This window comes from Salmo salar, chromosome ssa02 (genome assembly GCF_905237065.1).
Source record: "Salmo salar chromosome ssa02, Ssal_v3.1, whole genome shotgun sequence".
NCBI classification, from domain to species: Eukaryota; Metazoa; Chordata; class Actinopteri; order Salmoniformes; family Salmonidae; genus Salmo; species Salmo salar.
Window position 1 is genome coordinate 13978939 of NC_059443.1, and position 19124 is coordinate 13998062.

General features: G+C 44.3%; 1 protein-coding gene across 2 annotated transcripts; it reads left to right on the top strand.

The window, feature by feature from the left end:
* Nucleotides 1–63: 63 nt before the first annotated feature.
* On the top strand, nucleotides 64–18588 carry LOC106593286 (unconventional myosin-Ie). Of its 2 annotated transcripts, none has more exons than XM_045698250.1 (27): nucleotides 64–331; nucleotides 3697–3834; nucleotides 4240–4329; nucleotides 5148–5242; nucleotides 5392–5479; nucleotides 5586–5675; nucleotides 5910–6041; nucleotides 6124–6258; nucleotides 6347–6479; nucleotides 6596–6792; nucleotides 7207–7287; nucleotides 7982–8068; nucleotides 8169–8255; nucleotides 8384–8551; nucleotides 8768–8853; nucleotides 8954–9035; nucleotides 9586–9791; nucleotides 10020–10164; nucleotides 10277–10391; nucleotides 11621–14286; nucleotides 14517–14662; nucleotides 14769–14915; nucleotides 16114–16271; nucleotides 16384–16458; nucleotides 16545–16761; nucleotides 16929–17104; nucleotides 17385–18588. In XM_045698250.1, the coding sequence occupies exons 1-27, from the start codon at nucleotides 329–331 to the stop codon at nucleotides 17459–17461; spliced, it is 5820 nt and encodes a 1939-aa protein (XP_045554206.1). In that variant the 5' UTR covers nucleotides 64–328; the 3' UTR covers nucleotides 17462–18588. The 2 variants fall into 2 exon arrangements, with proteins under 2 accessions (XP_045554206.1, XP_045554213.1); XM_045698257.1 differs by having other exon boundaries at nucleotides 14117–14286.
* The last annotated feature ends 536 nt before the right edge of the window (nucleotides 18589–19124 follow it).

Sequence of the window (19124 nt, forward strand, 5' to 3'; positions counted from 1 at the left end):
AAAAGACACCATAATACCATCTGCAGAGGTATTCCCTTACCTGTCCACACTTGCCGCTATTAAGCAAATGTTTAAATGACTTACAAACTGACCACACCTCCTTAGAAGAAGTCAGGCTAGGCTACTCAATCAACGTTGAAGCACCGGGTGAAAGTTTTTACATTGATAGAAAACAGCATATAATACCGACAATTAAATTAACCCTCTTTAGATTTATAAGTATGATATTACGTTTGAGTTTCACCTGAGCTCGTGACACTCCTTGCTTAGCTCCTCAAGCTTTCCGTGTAAGGTGGATTTCTCAATCAGGAAGTAATATCAAGTTAAAATGGTAAGTAACCTATACTTTTTCTCAATCACCAACTACACACCGAAATGAATTTAAACATAAATCGAATGTTTAGCCTACTCGTGATGTTCTCCCGACTGGAGAATATTTCCTTGAGCCAACAAGTCATATTGCCTAGTGTTTGATACAGAAACCTGGTGGATGACGAGGATTGTAGACAGATATCCTTGGATGCCTGACCCGAGCTTGAAAAGGCGCGGTCCGTTCTTTGATTCATAAATCACTAACTTTAAACAACTGGTGTAACAGTATAGCTCATTGTTGGATCCACACGATGCAAATATTAGTAAGTCTGCGCAGTTTTTTGCACAGACTTCCTTGTCGTGAACAGGTAGACTGTCTACATTTGATTCAATCAGTAGACTATTGCCTCAAATGTCCCAGTACTCCTTGAACTCCTTTCCAATAACTGAAAAGTGTGGACAGGTTTTCACCTTAGTGCTGCTTCCACCTTTCAAGTCATGATCAGTGGTGCTAGGTTATAGGAAAGGTGACAAGGAAAGGGGGCTATAGTATTTAATAACATTGGAATAGGCACAAAGTTTAGGCCTACCCACAGATGGAAACACGACTAGCCTGGGCATACACTTTTCCCAGGGGTTATTGCATGCACACCTAAATCACAGCCTAGGCATACCTGTAGTCTACTACACATAGCCATGGGGTGCTGCAGCACCCACTGAAAAATCAGAATACAAAATGGTTTCTTAATTTTTTTTCTCTCACAAAAGTAGTGCACTGGGCCTTTAATAATCCTGTATTAGTGGACCAATTAGAGCACGCAAAACATTGTTTTCTCTGCTGCCACCCTGCCCACCTCCACAAACAATACCCCCAACTACTTCCCGTGGCTATGCTACTATAGTAAATGTTTTGCCTCTAAACGTTACAGCACTCAGCTAGCAAAATAGTTTCCCTGTCAAACTGCAGGTGAAGCTGATTCAAATGAATCAACCTGGAACAACGTGTCTGGGCAGGGTTATCCCCAATGAACAGGCCCTAGGAGGGAAATGGAATGTAGACAAATCAGGATAGGAAGATTTGAGGTCCACGGGGGACAGACCCCTCTGTGATGTCATGCATACAACATTATACCCGGTCATAACTTTGGGACTCAACATCGGGACTCTGTGTTGGTTGGACACATTCAGGAGGATAACGTGACAGAATATTCTTCCTTTCCTGATCTCATTTTTATCCGTACTGATCAAGTTAGAGAAAAGGAGAACAAACCACTGCTGGTATTCACCCTGTGACCTGTTTGGTTCCTTGTTAAGAATGCCACAGACGTGTGACTGTTCTACGAGAACTGGACTGTCTGTTGCAATACCCAAACCATCTGTCTGTCATGGTGATTCATGACTGATAAATCACAAGGTATTTCCCTCGTGGCATTGCTTCTTCTTGCCCATCTGACCATCACTGAATGAATGAAGGAACAACACAGCCTACACACTATATTGCTGCTTAGCCTTTCTGTTTCTTTTATATGCAGAGTTTCTCATTCAGCACCTTGTATACCGTATTTTCCGGACTATTAAGTGCACCTGAATATAAGCCGCACCCACTGAATTAAAAAAAATATATATATTATTTTAAACATAAATAACCTGCACATGTCTATAAGCTGCAGGTGCCTACCGGTACATTGAAACAAATGAACTTTACACAGGCTTTAACGAAACACGGCTTGTAACAAAAATAAATAGGCTTTAACGAAACACGGCTTGTAACAAAAATAAATAGGCTTTAACGAAACACGGCTTGTAACAAAAATAAATAGGCTTTAACTAAACACGGCTTGTAACAAAAATAAATAGGCTTTAACGAAACACGGCTTGTAACAAAAATAAATAGGCTTTAACGAAACACGACTTGTAACAAAAATAAATAGGCTTTAACGAAACACGGCTTGTAACAAAAATAAATAGGCTTTAACGAAACACGGCTTGTAACAAAAAATAAAAAATTAGGAGTAAGCTTTAGTTGTCTTTTTGCACTGAGTCAATTCCTCACGCTGCTGTTTCCAACGTCTTATCATCGACTCATTAAGACCAAGCTCCCGTGCAGCAGCTCTATTTCCTTTTCCAACAGCCAGATCAATCGCCTTCAACTTGATAGCTGAATCATATGCATTTCTCCGTGTCTTTGCCATGATGAGGGTGACAAAATGACTACCGTAATCAGAATGATGAAGTTTGAGAGCGCTCGATTTAATCTAAACAGTAAACAAAAAAAGTTGTTTGACCTTAACCCGTTCGGCAATTTCATTGGTCTAATGAAAGCTTCATGCCGCCAAAAAACTGAGCACGTCACAGAATGTGTTTTTTTGGAGGAGAAAAAATTGAAAGCGGGAAAAATCCATATTAGCCGCGTCATTGTTTAAGCCGCGCGGTTCAAAGCCTGGGAAAGTTGCGGCTTATAGTCCGGAATTTACGGTAATGTGATGTGTGTTTAACAATTACTTTACACCACTGAGTTGACGAGGGTATTTCAATCATAAACGTTTCTCTTGGTAGGCCGTCATTGTAATTAAGAATTTGTTATTGTTTGTTATTTGTTAAGTGACTTGCCTAGTTAAATAAAGTTTAAATAATCAATAAAATGATACTGTTCTGATTCATCCTGGCAGGCACACAGGCACACAGCTGTATTATGACAGTTATTACCTCACTATCTTGTGGTCAATATGGCAATATTCAAGGTTATTTTGGTAAGAGTGTAGATTAACGCCAACGGTTGAGCCATTTCTATAGCTGTTTGAGTATGACCACAGTTGTCATCCTCTTTTGAAACCGAGGCTGCTGTAATTGTGTAATACGTGTGTTATGGGCTTTTGTGTTGGGAACATCTTTATGGTCGTATGGCGCGGTGAGTATGAAGACTGTGTTTCTTTACTTTACGGACATAACACTTATATTCAGCTTATTTGTGTCAGGCACAGTCTAACAAGCACAGTCTAAAAAGTGTATTGGAAAGCTACTTTTATGTAATTTATTGTGTACAAGGTTGGTGACCACTGGTGTACACTGTGCGGCCATTACTATTTCCACCACACAAACCATTGTACATTTCCAGAATTCCACAATGCGATTTTTGAAGAGCTCACAGCCTCGTGTAAAGTAGTTGGTATGTCAGATTCCGGCATATTCAGTTTTCCCTGCTACCAGCCCATCACTGATCTTTCCCACTCCTCAGTCAGTTAATGAGGACATATGAGTGTTCATTAATGGACGAGGAGAGGAGTTGAAACGGAAAGAGAGAATTTGCAGTGACTGGTTGCAATAAGTCTCTCTCTGTCTGTCTGTCTGTCTGTCTGTCTGTCTGTCTGTGTCTGTCTGTCTCAGGGGAGTAAGGAGCGCTACCACTGGCAGACCCAGAATGTTAAGATCAGCGGGGTGGACGACATGGTCCTGCTGTCCAAGATCAACGAGGATGCCATCACTGACAACCTCAAGAAGAGATACATGGACGACTACATCTTCGTATCCTTCAGCTTCAACTTAGTAGTAGAACAAGGACACACACTGCTATATGTGGCAAATACACTGAGGCTTTGCTGTGCTTTGTAGATGTACATACACCGTAGTCTCTCTGTCTCACACACACACACACACACACACACACACCCTATGGACCTACACACCTGTGTGATCACTTCACCCACATTAGCCTGTTATGAGATTAGCGTTAATAACATGCCTTAAAAAGTGTAGAACAACATGGAAGGATAATATGTTTGTGTCTCAACCACCATATTTCCAGTACACCACATGTAGCGTTAGGGACTAACACTGTGATCACAACTACACACGTCAACGTTGTTGTGGTCCCTGGCGGTGGTGTATTCCAGATGGATATTCTAGTTGTTCTTAACGTGTCTTCCTCAGACCTACATAGGGTCGGTGCTGATCTCTGTCAACCCCTTTAAACAGCTGCCCTACTTCACCGACAGAGAGGTGGAGCTCTACCAGGGAGCTGTGAGTAATATACACACTACTAAAGCCGCTGGGCTTTCTGCTGGCTGGCTGCACCTACCTACCAGTTTCAGGATTTGTTTGCATCCCTCGATCTAGACAGAGAAACTGTAGTGTATAAAATGCTGCTTATCAATAGGTGATGCAAAGTATGCCCTCCCACATTCCCACTATCATGTAAATGATCTGTTCAATGCCATTAAGTTGTCCATTGTTTACCTCACCTCATAATCACAGAGTTAATGAATAACCCCAAGGCTTCCTGTTTCTCAGTTACCTCCTTCATTTCTTTAGTTTCACTCGGGTCTGAGGGACCAGTAGACACTCCATTAACCACTTCTGTTACAAATATGTGAGAATGTATTCTACTGCAGAAGTTTTTGTAAATGCCTTTTTTTCTATCACTATTTGTCTAAAGTCCTGTAAGTAAGAAGCTTCATCTATTGTGAATGCTGTTTACCGAGCTGGACAAAAACACATCTAATAAAAATACATGTTGAAAATAAACTGCTGGATGTTTGATAGCAAGTCACCTAGGGCTTGTAGAAAACACTCATATATAAGAAAGGCCACAACATATGTTATTATTATTAAAACATTTTTTATTTTCTTTGAATTAGTCATTTAGCCGGCACTCTTATCCAGAGTGACTTACAGGAGTAATTAGGGTTAAGTGCCTTGGTCAAGGGCACATCGACAGATTGTTCAGCTAGTCGGCATGGGGATTCGAACCAGCGACCTTTTGATTATTGGCCCAATGCTCTTAACCGCTAGGCTACCTGCCGTGGACACTGGAGCAATGTTTTCTCCTCCATTTCCAGGCCCAGTATGAGAACCCCCCTCACATCTACGCCCTGGCTGACAACATGTACCGTAACATGATGATCGACTGTGAGAACCAGTGTGTCATCATCAGGTCTGACCAATCATCTCACTCCTACAGATCAAACTTCATACTTCCTGTAACCTGAACTGTCACATAAACCATGCATTCTGTCAATGGGATACCATCACAATGAGTTCGGGTGTTGCCCTGTTTCCCAAAGCTTTCCGTTGTCTTTGCAGTGGGGAGAGTGGAGCAGGAAAGACCGTAGCAGCAAAATACATAATGGGTTACATCTCCAAGGTGTCGGGCGGAGGTCCCAAAGTCCAGGTATAGGGGATACATTTGACTAATTCTCCCTTCCATTCTCTCATTTCTTCTTCTCAGACACATATTAGTGGGTTCATCTGTTCTCCTTTATTCTTCTTCTTCACAGCACGTAAAAGACATCATCCTCCAATCCAACCCTCTCCTGGAGGCCTTTGGGAATGCCAAGACTGTGCGCAACAATAACTCTAGTCGCTTTGTGAGTAGAACCGGGAATCTGGGAATACCGATAGAGTGGATAAGGAATTAGGGGTGCATTTCATTCCAAAATGTTGTGGCCTTTCTTCTGCCATTCACTCCCATTGGCAGAGCTGATGGGACCAGATAGGTGAAAGCAATAGGAAGGATTCTAGGTGGAGCTTTGTTGATGCATTCCTGTTATAGGCCTTATCTGGACAAGGAACCTTAATCACTGTGTCTGTTTTTACCACAGGGGAAGTACTTTGAGATCCAGTTCAGCCGTGGAGGAGAGCCAGACGGAGGGAAGATCTCCAACTTCCTGTTGGAGAAGTCCAGGGTGGTGTCACAGAACCAGGGAGAGAGGAACTTCCACATCTACTACCAGGTGGGACAGAATAACAATAACTAATTATGGAGAGAATTACATCACTTAATTAACCTTTGACCTAACGACCTCTGACCCTTAGCTCCTGGGGGGCGCCACTAAAGAGATGAGGGAGAACCTTGGTGTCACCACACCTGACTACTACCTCTACCTGAACCAGTCTGGCACCTACACCGTGGAGGATGTCAACGATAAGAAGGAATTCTCTGACACCATGGTGAGCTCTCTCTCTCTCGCTCACTCTCTCTTTTCACATGTATAGAGAGGCAGTTTGTCTTCATTGTGTGTGTGTGTGTGTGTTTTAGGAGGCCATGTTAGTGGTGGGCCTGTCTGTAGATGATCAGGACATGGTGCTGCAGATTGTAGCAGGCATCCTGCATCTGGGTAACATCGCCTTCAGAGAGGAGGGAAACTATGCTGTGGTGGAGAGTGAGGACTGTGAGTTACACACACACACACACACCATCCCAAACCAACCCCTATCCTGTGCCCTCTTTGTACTTGTGATCTCTCTCGCTGTCCTATATCACTTCCCCTCCTCCATGTTCCGGCAGTCCTGGCGTTCCCGGCCTACCTGTTGGGAATCTCCCAGGAGGGTCTGAAAAACAAGCTGACCAGCCGGATCATGGACAGCAAGTGGGGAGGCAAGACGGAGAGCATCGCTGTCACCCTGAACACAGAGCAGGCCTCCTTCACACGGGACGCCCTCTCCAAAGCCCTCTACTCACGCCTGTTTGACTTTCTTGTGGATGTAAGTGTCCATATAATTTCAATTTCCTTTTATCCTCATCAATTTGCTCACCTATGTTAATTAGTCAAAATTAGTAGAGGGAACATGTAACAGCAAAGCATGGCCAAACATGTTCACAATTACTACAAAGAGTCATCCCTCTTATCGGAACATGTGTTGGACTTGCTGTCTGGGTTCTTGTCCAGTTGTTTGTCTTTTGACTGCTGGTGTGGGAGCCACACAAGACAGAACACGTCTAGAGATGGGAGCAGTAGGGAGGCAGCGTAGCGTACACATGTTCTGTCCTGTTGTCTCACAAGAGGTTTACTGTTGCTACGACCATGACACTTCCTTTTATTGTAGTACTGTATCATGAAAATATAGACTAGCAATTCAACTTCTTCATAGATTTCTTTCTTCTCTCCACTCCCCCAGTCTATCAACAAAGCCATACAGAAAGACCATGAGGAATTCAACATCGGAGTGCTGGACATCTATGGCTTTGAAATCTTCCAGGTGGATATTTCTGTGCTGCCTCATACAGGAGTTGTTCCACTTCTACTGTTGGACTAGCCTTCATTTCGTTTAACACTGCATACATAGTCATTTCCACCTATAGGCTGTTAGACCACATATCATTTTGTTTAAGATTGCACACGTATGTCCTGCACACCTAATTTCCACCTCCAGTTACGTTGAATTGTTACTGCTTTTTATTCATACAAAATCGTTAATACTACATATGCGCTCTGTTGTGGAAATTACCACCAGGGACTCCTGAAGTCAATCTGAAATGAATGATTCTTTATTATCATCAAGCTGGAGAGGTTCCAACAAACAAATGCACCAAGTATTAGCTCTGCCATGGTAGTCCTGTTAGTTATCTTATATACTGCTTCCACAGACAAGTTATATTTGCATGGTTTAGCTTATTCCTTATTTATAATTCATTCATCATTAACTTTTGGTTCATGCTTGTGACCGACCAATACCTCACAAGGCTTCTTCTCTCCAAGCTGACACCTTGAAACTGAGATTTCCTTTCCTTTCTCAAAACAAGGTTCTGGGCGTACTGCCAAATTGCTTATACTGATAGTGAGGATTCCTCCCAGGCATGATCAATCAGTAACTTGCATCAACTCAGTCGAATTGGTTATTAGAAAAGCACAAACATAACATTTTCCTTCACATCTGTATTTAACACGAATAGAAAAACGGCTTTGAGCAGTTCTGCATCAACTTTGTGAATGAGAAACTGCAGCAGATTTTCATTGAGCTCACGTTAAAAGCTGAGCAGGTAAGTGATAACTCTACATTACTTGTTTCACTCTTTCGTCTTATGATACGTCTACATTACTTTGGCCTGTTTTCCCAGATACTGACGTTGTTTCTTGTAGGAGGAGTATGTGCAGGAAGGGATCAAGTGGACACCAATCGAGTACTTTAACAACAAAATCGTGTGTGACCTCATTGAGTCCAAACTGGTGAGTGATCATATTCGGCCAGTGCTGAAGTTGACCGGCCATTTTGTCTAATTCAGGTGAACTAGTTACAGTACCAGTAGATGGTGTGTGTGGTACAGTTCTTGATATGCCCTGTTCTTATTACCCAGAACCCCCCAGGCATCATGAGTATCTTGGACGATGTGTGTGCCACCATGCATGCTAAGGGGGAGGGTGCAGACCAGACCCTGATCCAGAAGCTACAAGCGGGAATCAGCTCCCATGAGCACTTCAACAGCTGGAATAAAGGCTTCATAGTGCACCACTACGCTGGCAAGGCACGAACATCATACAGTACAACACTATGGGCTTTTAGAATGCATCCTCATTACAACCTGATTCAACATTCCAAAGATTACAGCTCTTTGATTTAATTTGGTACATTGCCCCCTGGTGGGGGTTTGGAGTACATGGAGCCCACATGTCCTAAATGTCAGAATGTGTTAGAGGGAAAATGCTGAAATGAAAGACTGATAGCTTGTTCTCTCTCTCAGGTGTCCTATGACGTCAGTGGCTTCTGTGAGAGGAACAGAGATGTGCTCTTCAACGACATCATTGAGCTGATGCAGAGCAGTGAATTGTAAGTGTAGTGAGACGTGTTATAATAGGTATACTATATGATAATTACATAGACCGCCACTGACCAGCCTCTCTCTCTCTGTCTGTCTGTGTTTGGGCAGTGCCTTCATAAAAACCCTTTTCCCAGAAAACCTAGAGGCAGAGAAAAAGGGCCGTCCTACCACCGCCAGTAGCAAGATCAAGGTAAGGATCTGACGCGGTTGTGTGCTACTATAATCTCTGTAGAACCAGAACAAAGTCTCACGTAATTGGTCAGCTGCTTGATTAAGTTCTGGGTCCATACGTGTGAAGAGAAGAGACGCTAGAACGAGGTGTGGAACCGGAACGTGGAGCGGAACCCTCTCTACGGGCCGACTGTCCCCTCCCCTCCCGAAATTCGAAAGATGCTAACACCTACGAAATCGTGATTTGTCCAAATAACCAGTGAGGAAAGACCCACACTGTAACCACTGCTGCTCATTATCCCACCCATCCCATTCCTTCCCCACAGATTCTACGATGCCAGTTATGCTTACGTAGATCTGTCCACTAAATATTATTGTTGCTATGGAAACAGACATGCCAGTCCAATCTCAGATGAGTGACTCCCCCACCCCCGTCTTCCATAACATCCAGGCCACGGGTCACTGAATGTGTTATTGTACAGGGATGTATTTTCTTCCATCAGTCTGTTTACTGCTCTGAGCGCCTGGTCGGTGCTACCAAGCTGTGATTGAACCTCCATGTCCTTCAGAAACAAGCCAACAACCTGGTCCAGACCCTGATGAAGTGCACCCCCCACTACATCCGCTGTATCAAGCCCAACGAGACCAAGAAGCCTCGGGACTGGGAGGACACTCGGGCCAAACACCAGGTGGAGTACCTGGGCCTGCGGGAGAACATTCGTGTGCGCCGCGCCGGGTACGCATTCCGCCGAGCCTTTGCCAAGTTCCTGCAGAGGTGAGCCCTAAGGTCATAGGGGTCAGGGGTGCAAGAGATGGATTTCCATGCTGGCTTTACAGATTTCAAACGTCAGTACAAATGTATTTGTTCATGTTTTTTTCATCAGCGTTTGGCTTGATCGGAATAAATTCCACCCAATATTTTGTTTCTATTTATTTAAAAAATGTATGAGGGACTTGAGGACATTCTACCAGTCCAGTAAAATGGCTGTGTGTGGTCCTACAGGTACGCCATCCTGACCAGGGAGACATGGCCCCGGTGGACAGGGGAGGAGAGGAAGGGGGTTCTCCACCTCCTCCGCTCTGTCAACATGGACCAGGACCAGTACCAGCTGGGAAAGACTAAGATCTTCATCAAGGCCCCAGAATCAGTACATCTTTCTCTCCTTCCCTAGAAAACCTCTTTACTGACACATAACAGTCTGGTTATTCTGAGTGTAAAGGTGATGATTTCTAGAAGTATTGTGAAATGTGTGTCTGTAGTTGTTCTTGCTGGAGGAGATGAGGGAAAGGAAATATAACGGATATGCTCGGGCCATCCAGAAGGCCTGGCGCAAACACATCGCCGTCCGCAAGTACGTCAAGATGAGAGAGGAAGGTAAGTCATTGGTTTCTCTCTGTGGGAATGAGCTTTTTACCATATATGGTCAGTACTGCATCACAGTGGGTTATATCTACTGTATATGTTAAGCCCTGTATCACAGTGGGTCGTGTCCTGGCAGTTCAGTACTGTATCAGTGGGTCGTGTCCTGGCAGTTCAGTACTGTATCACAGTGGATCCTGGCAGTTCATGTCCTGGCAGTTCAGTACTGTATCACAGTGGGTCGTGTCCTGGCAGTTCAGTACTGTATCACAGTGGATCCTGGCAGTTCATGTCCTGGCAGTTCAGTACTGTATCACAGTGGGTCGTGTCCTGGCAGTTCAGTACTGTATCACAGTGGGTCGTGTCCTGGCAGTTCAGTACTGTATCACAGTGGGTCGTGTCCTGGCAGTTCAGTACTGTATCACAGTGGGTCGTGTCCTGGCAGTTCAGTACTGTATCAGTGGGTCGTGTCCTGGCAGTTCAGTACTGTATCACAGTGGATCCTGGCAGTTCATGTCCTGGCAGTTCAGTACTGTATCACAGTGGGTCGTGTCCTGGCAGTTCAGTACTGTATCACAGTGGGTCGTGTCCTGGCAGTTCAGTACTGTATCACAGTGGGTCGTGTCCTGGCAGTTCAGTACTGTATCACAGTGGGTCGTGTCCTGGCAGTTCAGTACTGTATCACACTGGGTCGTGTCAGTTCAGTACTGTATCACACTGTGTCCTGGCAGTTCAGTACTGTATCACAGTGGGTCGTGTCCTGGCAGTTCAGTACTGTATCACAGTGGGTCGTGTCCTGGCAGTTCAGTACTGTATCACAGTGGGTCGTGTCCTGGCAGTTCAGTACTGTATCACACTGTGTCGTGTCAGTTCAGTACTGTATCACACTGTGTCCTGGCAGTTCAGTACTGTATCACACTGTGTCCTGGCAGTTCAGTACTGTATCACACTGTGTCCTGGCAGTTCAGTACTGTATCACACTGTGTCCTGGCAGTTCAGTACTGTATCACACTGTGTCGTGTCCTGTAGCCTCAGCATCCTACTGTATAACAAGGTGTGGAGGTGGACAGTTCAGTACTGTATCACACTGTGTCGTGTCCTGTCTCAGACTACTGTATAACACGGAGAGGTGGGCAGTTCAGTACTGTATCACACTGTGTCGTGTCCTGTAGCCTCAGCATCCTACTGAATAACAAGGGGGGAGGACAGTTCAGTACTGTATCACACTGTGTCGTGTCCTGTAGCCTCAGACATCCTACTGAATAAGAAGGAGAGGAGGAGGAACAGTTCAGTACTGTATCACACTGTGTCGTGTCCTGTAGCCTCAGACATCCTACTGAATAAGAAGGAGAGGAGGAGGAACAGTTCAGTACTGTATCACACTGTGTCGTGTCCTGTAGCCTCAGACATCCTACTGAATAAGAAGGAGAGGAGGAGGAACAGTTCAGTACTGTATCACACTGTGTCGTGTCCTGTAGCCTCAGACATCCTACTGAATAAGAAGGAGAGGAGGAGGAACAGTTCAGTACTGTATCACACTGTGTCGTGTCCTGTAGCCTCAGACATCCTACTGAATAAGAAGGAGAGGAGGAGGAACAGTTCAGTACTGTATCACACTGTGTCGTGTCCTGTAGCCTCAGACATCCTACTGAATAAGAAGGAGAGGAGGAGGAACAGTTCAGTACTGTATCACACTGTGTCGTGTCCTGTAGCCTCAGACATCCTACTGAATAAGAAGGAGAGGAGGAGGAACAGTTCAGTACTGTATCACACTGTGTCGTGTCCTGTAGCCTCAGACATCCTACTGAATAAGAAGGAGAGGAGGAGGAACAGTTCAGTACTGTATCACACTGTGTCGTGTCCTGTAGCCTCAGACATCCTACTGAATAAGAAGGAGAGGAGGAGGAACAGTTCAGTACTGTATCACACTGTGTCGTGTCCTGTAGCCTCAGACATCCTACTGAATAAGAAGGAGAGGAGGAGGAACAGTTCAGTACTGTATCACACTGTGTCGTGTCCTGTAGCCTCAGACATCCTACTGAATAAGAAGGAGAGGAGGAGGAACAGTTCAGTACTGTATCACACTGTGTCGTGTCCTGTAGCCTCAGACATCCTACTGAATAAGAAGGAGAGGAGGAGGAACAGTTCAGTACTGTATCACACTGTGTCGTGTCCTGTAGCCTCAGACATCCTACTGAATAAGAAGGAGAGGAGGAGGAACAGTTCAGTACTGTATCACACTGTGTCGTGTCCTGTAGCCTCAGACATCCTACTGAATAAGAAGGAGAGGAGGAGGAACAGTTCAGTACTGTATCACACTGTGTCGTGTCCTGTAGCCTCAGACATCCTACTGAATAAGAAGGAGAGGAGGAGGAACAGTTCAGTACTGTATCACACTGTGTCGTGTCCTGTAGCCTCAGACATCCTACTGAATAAGAAGGAGAGGAGGAGGAACAGTTCAGTACTGTATCACACTGTGTCGTGTCCTGTAGCCTCAGACATCCTACTGAATAAGAAGGAGAGGAGGAGGAACAGTTCAGTACTGTATCACACTGTGTCGTGTCCTGTAGCCTCAGACATCCTACTGAATAAGAAGGAGAGGAGGAGGAACAGTTCAGTACTGTATCACACTGTGTCGTGTCCTGTAGCCTCAGACATCCTACTGAATAAGAAGGAGAGGAGGAGGAACAGTTCAGTACTGTATCACACTGTGTCGTGTCCTGTAGCCTCAGACATCCTACTGAATAAGAAGGAGAGGAGGAGGAACAGTTCAGTACTGTATCACACTGTGTCGTGTCCTGTAGCCTCAGACATCCTACTGAATAAGAAGGAGAGGAGGAGGAACAGTTCAGTACTGTATCACACTGTGTCGTGTCCTGTAGCCTCAGACATCCTACTGAATAAGAAGGAGAGGAGGAGGAACAGTTCAGTACTGTATCACACTGTGTCGTGTCCTGTAGCCTCAGACATCCTACTGAATAAGAAGGAGAGGAGGAGGAACAGTTCAGTACTGTATCACACTGTGTCGTGTCCTGTAGCCTCAGACATCCTACTGAATAAGAAGGAGAGGAGGAGGAACAGTTCAGTACTGTATCACACTGTGTCGTGTCCTGTAGCCTCAGACATCCTACTGAATAAGAAGGAGAGGAGGAGGAACAGTTCAGTACTGTATCACACTGTGTCGTGTCCTGTAGCCTCAGACATCCTACTGAATAAGAAGGAGAGGAGGAGGAACAGTTCAGTACTGTATCACACTGTGTCGTGTCCTGTAGCCTCAGACATCCTACTGAATAAGAAGGAGAGGAGGAGGAACAGTTCAGTACTGTATCACACTGTGTCGTGTCCTGTAGCCTCAGACATCCTACTGAATAAGAAGGAGAGGAGGAGGAACAGTTCAGTACTGTATCACACTGTGTCGTGTCCTGTAGCCTCAGACATCCTACTGAATAAGAAGGAGAGGAGGAGGAACAGTTCAGTACTGTATCACACTGTGTCGTGTCCTGTAGCCTCAGACATCCTACTGAATAAGAAGGAGAGGAGGAGGAACAGTTCAGTACTGTATCACACTGTGTCGTGTCCTGTAGCCTCAGACATCCTACTGAATAAGAAGGAGAGGAGGAGGAACAGTTCAGTACTGTATCACACTGTGTCGTGTCCTGTAGCCTCAGACATCCTACTGAATAAGAAGGAGAGGAGGAGGAACAGTTCAGTACTGTATCACACTGTGTCGTGTCCTGTAGCCTCAGACATCCTACTGAATAAGAAGGAGAGGAGGAGGAACAGTCTCAACAGGAACTTTGTGGGCGACTACATCGGCACCAACAACCACCCCGAGATCCGGCAGTTCGTGGGCCGCCGGGAGAAGATCGATTTTGCAGATGTGGTTGCCAAATATGACCGCAGGTTTAGGGTAAGAGTCAAGTATGACCACAGTAACAAACCAACATTGATATTGTCACAGAACGCATAATGCTATTGTTATTCATGTTAGATAGACGAGACAGTGTTAATACTCCACCAATGGTTTGGTGGATACTGCCAATGCTTGTCTGCTCATTGAACCCCCTATATATTGTGGTTCCTGGTCAGTAAGCCTATAATAGCAACAAGTTATATAATATGCCTCTCTCCTTCTTACAGACTGTGAAGCGTGACCTCATCCTGACCCCTAAGTTCCTGTATCTGATTGGTCGGGAGAAGGTGAAGCAGGGACCAGATAAGGGGCAGATCCACGAGGTTCTGAAGAGACAGATAGAAGTGGAGAAGATTCAGTCAGTCTCTCTCAGGTGCAGGTTTAGATACTCTGGAAGTGTTATACCAGTTGATGGTCATGATGCACAGTAGTAGAAATGGGGTTTTCATTGAAAAGATGTGTATCTTTTCCTCCCTCAGCACCCTGCAGGATGACTTCTTCATCATCCACGAGGAGCATTACGACAGTGTCCTTCAGTGCATCTTCAAGACGGAGTTCCTCAGTCTGCTCTACAAACGTTATGATGAGAAGACCCAGAGGAAGCTACCGCTCAAGTTCAACAACCTGTCAGTCAGTCTTTACTCTGAGCTTAGCCTTAGACCAATCAGTGGGGTCTTACTGTTAATCTAAAAGCCCACACTACCACTAATCTAAAAGGGGCCTTACTGTTAAACTAAAAGGGGTCTTACTGTTAAACTAAAAGGGGCCTTACTGTTAAACTAAAAGGGGCCTTACTGTTAAACTAAAAGGGGCCTTACTGTTAACCTAAAAGGGGCCTTACTGTTAAACTAAAAGGGGCCTTACTGTTAAACTAAAAGGGGCCTTACTGTTAAACTAAAAGGGGCCTTACTGTTAAACTAAAAGGGGCCTTACTGTTAAACTAAAAGGGGCCTTACTGTTAAACTAAAAGGGGCCTTACTGTTAACCTAAAAGGGGCCTTACTGTTAACCTAAAAGGGGCCTTACTGTTAAACTAAAAGGGGCCTTACTGTTAAACTAAAAGGGGCCTTACTGTTAAACTAAAAGGGGCCTTACTGTTAAACTAAAAGGGCCAATCTGCAGTTGAAACCATATCAGCAACTTAAATGACTAAAACTACATATAAAGTATGTATAAAAGACGATGGAGCTATATATTTATAAGATCATGTACAACCACCAAAATGAAAACTAGACAGTCAGGGAGAATCTAAAATTCAAAAAATGTCATGGCATGGGTCCCGATGTGATTTTGTTATACTGTTTGAGTCACTCAGATAGCATAAGAACATGGCATAAGCCCTGGCTAAATGTGGAGAATTGTAGGAAATTAGCTTTTAAAACAAAACAATTCTCCCCACCCCATATTGAAATGTGTAGAATGGCAGGAAATTTGCTTTAAAACAGCAAAACCTGCAGCCAAGAGGGCCTTTAAACATTTTGGCGGGAGACCCTCCCCACGCTAACTTTGCAACCGCTTCTGAAAAAAATCCTAGGGGAAACACTGGACTGGGTGTGAAAGTTGAACTAAACTCATGAGGCATTTCTAAAGTGTTTTATGCTTTGAGAATCAATGGGTACATATCATTAATTTATATGTCCAAAAATGGATTTTGCAACTGCAGATTTCCCTTAAAACATACTAGTGTCATGCTTTACGACAAAGATCATGAATAATCTCAAAGATGCATAATACAAAAGTTATCCAGTTTGAGTCTTTTAAGCCATATCTTAACCCATTGCTCTTCTCTCTCTCTCTCTCTCTCCCCTCTCCGTTCCTCGTTTAGACTGGAGTTTAAGGTGAAGAAGGGAGGTTGGGGGCCGTTCTCAGCGGCTGGCTCCAGGCAGATCCAGTTCCAGCCGGGCCAAGGAGAAGAGGCGGTTGTGAAGCCCAGCAGCAAGGTCCTCATAGTCACCATCGGACCTGGGCTCCCCAAGAACTCCAGTGAGTCCATGCACTTTGAAAGGAGACTTCTATTAGTAGGCTTAATCTGGGTCTGTGCAACCATCCCATAGCATTTCAGACACATCACACCTTTTTGTCATGTGTTCCCCAGGACCGACCCGCAGGGACAACAGGAAAAGTCGCTACATGGGAAACCAGACTCCAGGCTCAGGACAGCAGTCACAAGGTGAGAGAACTAGATATCTGAGCCTCTCCAATGATGCCACTCATTTCACTTTTGACCTGACTCAACATCTCCCTCATCTGTCTCAGGCGCCCCCAGGGGCAGAGGCCGAGGTGGGGGTGGTGGTCAGCGGGGTGGGCCGCCCTCGTCCAGGGCTTCCAGGGTCTCTCTGCTCCGCCGACAGTCCAGTATGGAGCAGCCCACACTACCACGACAACAGGGGTCCCGGCAGACCAACAACCGCTCCAACAACCAGAGCCAGGCAGACACCGCTTTCATGAACGTGCCTGACCAGGGAGTGGCTGGGTGAGTTCTCAGGCCCTGTTTGGATACTTGTGAGGTTGTTCAAATTGATATTTTTCCTGTTGTTGCTGGTGTTTGTTTTTTTAAAATACTCAAATGGTATTATATACTGTAAACCAAGAAAGGCACTTTTTCTAGATCTCTCTTTCTCTCCTCCCAATTTTGCTCAGTCTTCATCGTAGACGCTCGAAGGAGGTCAAGCCTTCCCCAGGAGCGGGCCGCCCCAAGCCTGCCCCCAAGCCCAAGCCTCGCTCCCCAGAATGCCGAGCGCTGTATGCTTACGATGCCCAGGACACTGATGAGCTGAGCTTCAATGCGGAGGATGTCATTGAAATCCTCACTGAAGGTACTAAACCCTTAAAGCAGATCATCTCTGAAGTTATATTTATATAAACTGAGTATATTAATTACAGTAGTATAAAACTGCTATTAGTCATACACTATAAGTACTGCTACATATTATATACTGCTGGTATTATAGCATTATTAAAGGCATACTATAACCACATTTTCAACTGTGATGCAGTCTTCCTGTTCTTCACCTGTAATTCCCTCTGAGGATAGAAAAGGACTATATAATCTATAATGGCTAGATTGACTGGTTTCCTCACCTGTCCTCCCTCCAGATCCATCAGGCTGGTGGTACGGTCGTCTTCGCGGGAGGGAAGGCATGTTTCCTGGGAATTATGTGAAGAAGATTTAGGCTGGAGCGATGAGGGACTTGTCTAAAGGTAGAATATCTTGACTGGATCAAGGGACATAAGATCTAGAATGAAGGGATGAGGGACATGTCCAATGAGAGAAGATATAGAATGAAGCGATGAGGGACATGTCCAATGAGAGAAGATCTAGAATGAAGCGATGAGGGACATGTCCAATGAGAGAAGATCTAGAATGAAGCGATGAGGGACATGTCCAATGAGAGAAGATCTAGAATGAAGCGATGAGGGACATGTTCAATGAGAGCGAGGAGTCAGGTGGCAACAGTAGAATTACAACCATACCAAGTGCATTACTACAGAGACAAAACAAAAAGCATAATTAAAGCATTTCTCCATGCCATCTCTCTTTGGAGTCAGAGACAAGGGAATGTGATGATTTTTCCCAAGATGGTTTGAAGTGCAAATACTAACTTTTATCAATGGATTTTATCGTTTTAGCTTTTTTTTTTTAAGGCTGAACGAATAGACTTTTTGTTTTATCCAGCATCTTTTTATAGACATTTACCTGAAGTGTTCAAATAAATATTAGTTTTATTTGCTCCTTCACATTTGTTTAATACATAGGACCAAATGGCCATAATAATCTCAGTTCAGGTGGAGTTGGGATAGAATGGGTAATTACAAAATATTTTTGACAAGATATATATTGTAAAATATATTAGTTGTGTATTTTGTGACTCTCAATGTCTTAGGTAGATATTTCACAATTCTATATCAGTGAAGATTTGTAAGGCAGGGTTTACACAGGCAGCCCAATTCTGATGTTTTACCCAATTATCGGCAAAAGAGCTGATTTGATTGGTCAAAAGACCAATTCATGGGAAAATAATCAGAATTGGGCTGCCTGTGTAAACCCAGCCTTACCGATCTTCACTGATATAGAATTGTGAAATATCTACCTAAGATGATGATGAACCATATAAGATTTTAACAGAGCCTACCATTCCCCATGTTTTATAATAGGCTGCATGGTACATGTTATTACCCAGAGATGGGCTACAGTTGTCTGTTAAAATAGAAAGAAAAGACAGTTGATTGTTTGTCAACAGTTGACGTGTAAGGTCATAATGAACAAGGAAAAAAAAAATAAAGAATGTAAACCATCATATACTGAGGGGTTGTTTATTTTGGGGGGAGGGGTCCCATGACACTTTTACAGCCTATGGACACTGGTGTCAGTGACTATTGAGTTGCGTCAGGATCATTTTAGCTCACCCTAACCCTTTTCATAACCTTAACCTATTCTCCTAAACTGCTACGTTAATTATACTAACCTGCTGCGTAAGTTATCCTAACCTGGTACTAAAAGTCACTTCTGACATTAGCGGCATCCCATCACAAACCTCTCGACACTACTTACCACAGATGGAACAACGAGACAGATATTTCACTGGATGTTTAAATGTGAAGCATCCGCTTGGCGTTTCCAATCACTACCGATGAAACATTTGATCTCAATAAAGTTTTCTGTTCCCAAAACTGGAATATGTTATGAACAGAGTGGACTAAGGTTTGTAGACTTTACCCTTTGCAAAAGTTTTCAAAACTCGCGTTGTTTAGAAGGAATGCAAATTAAGTTATTGCACACGCGAACTTCAGAGTAGGCGTTCCCTAACGGAAATATGACGATTACGCTAGAACGCG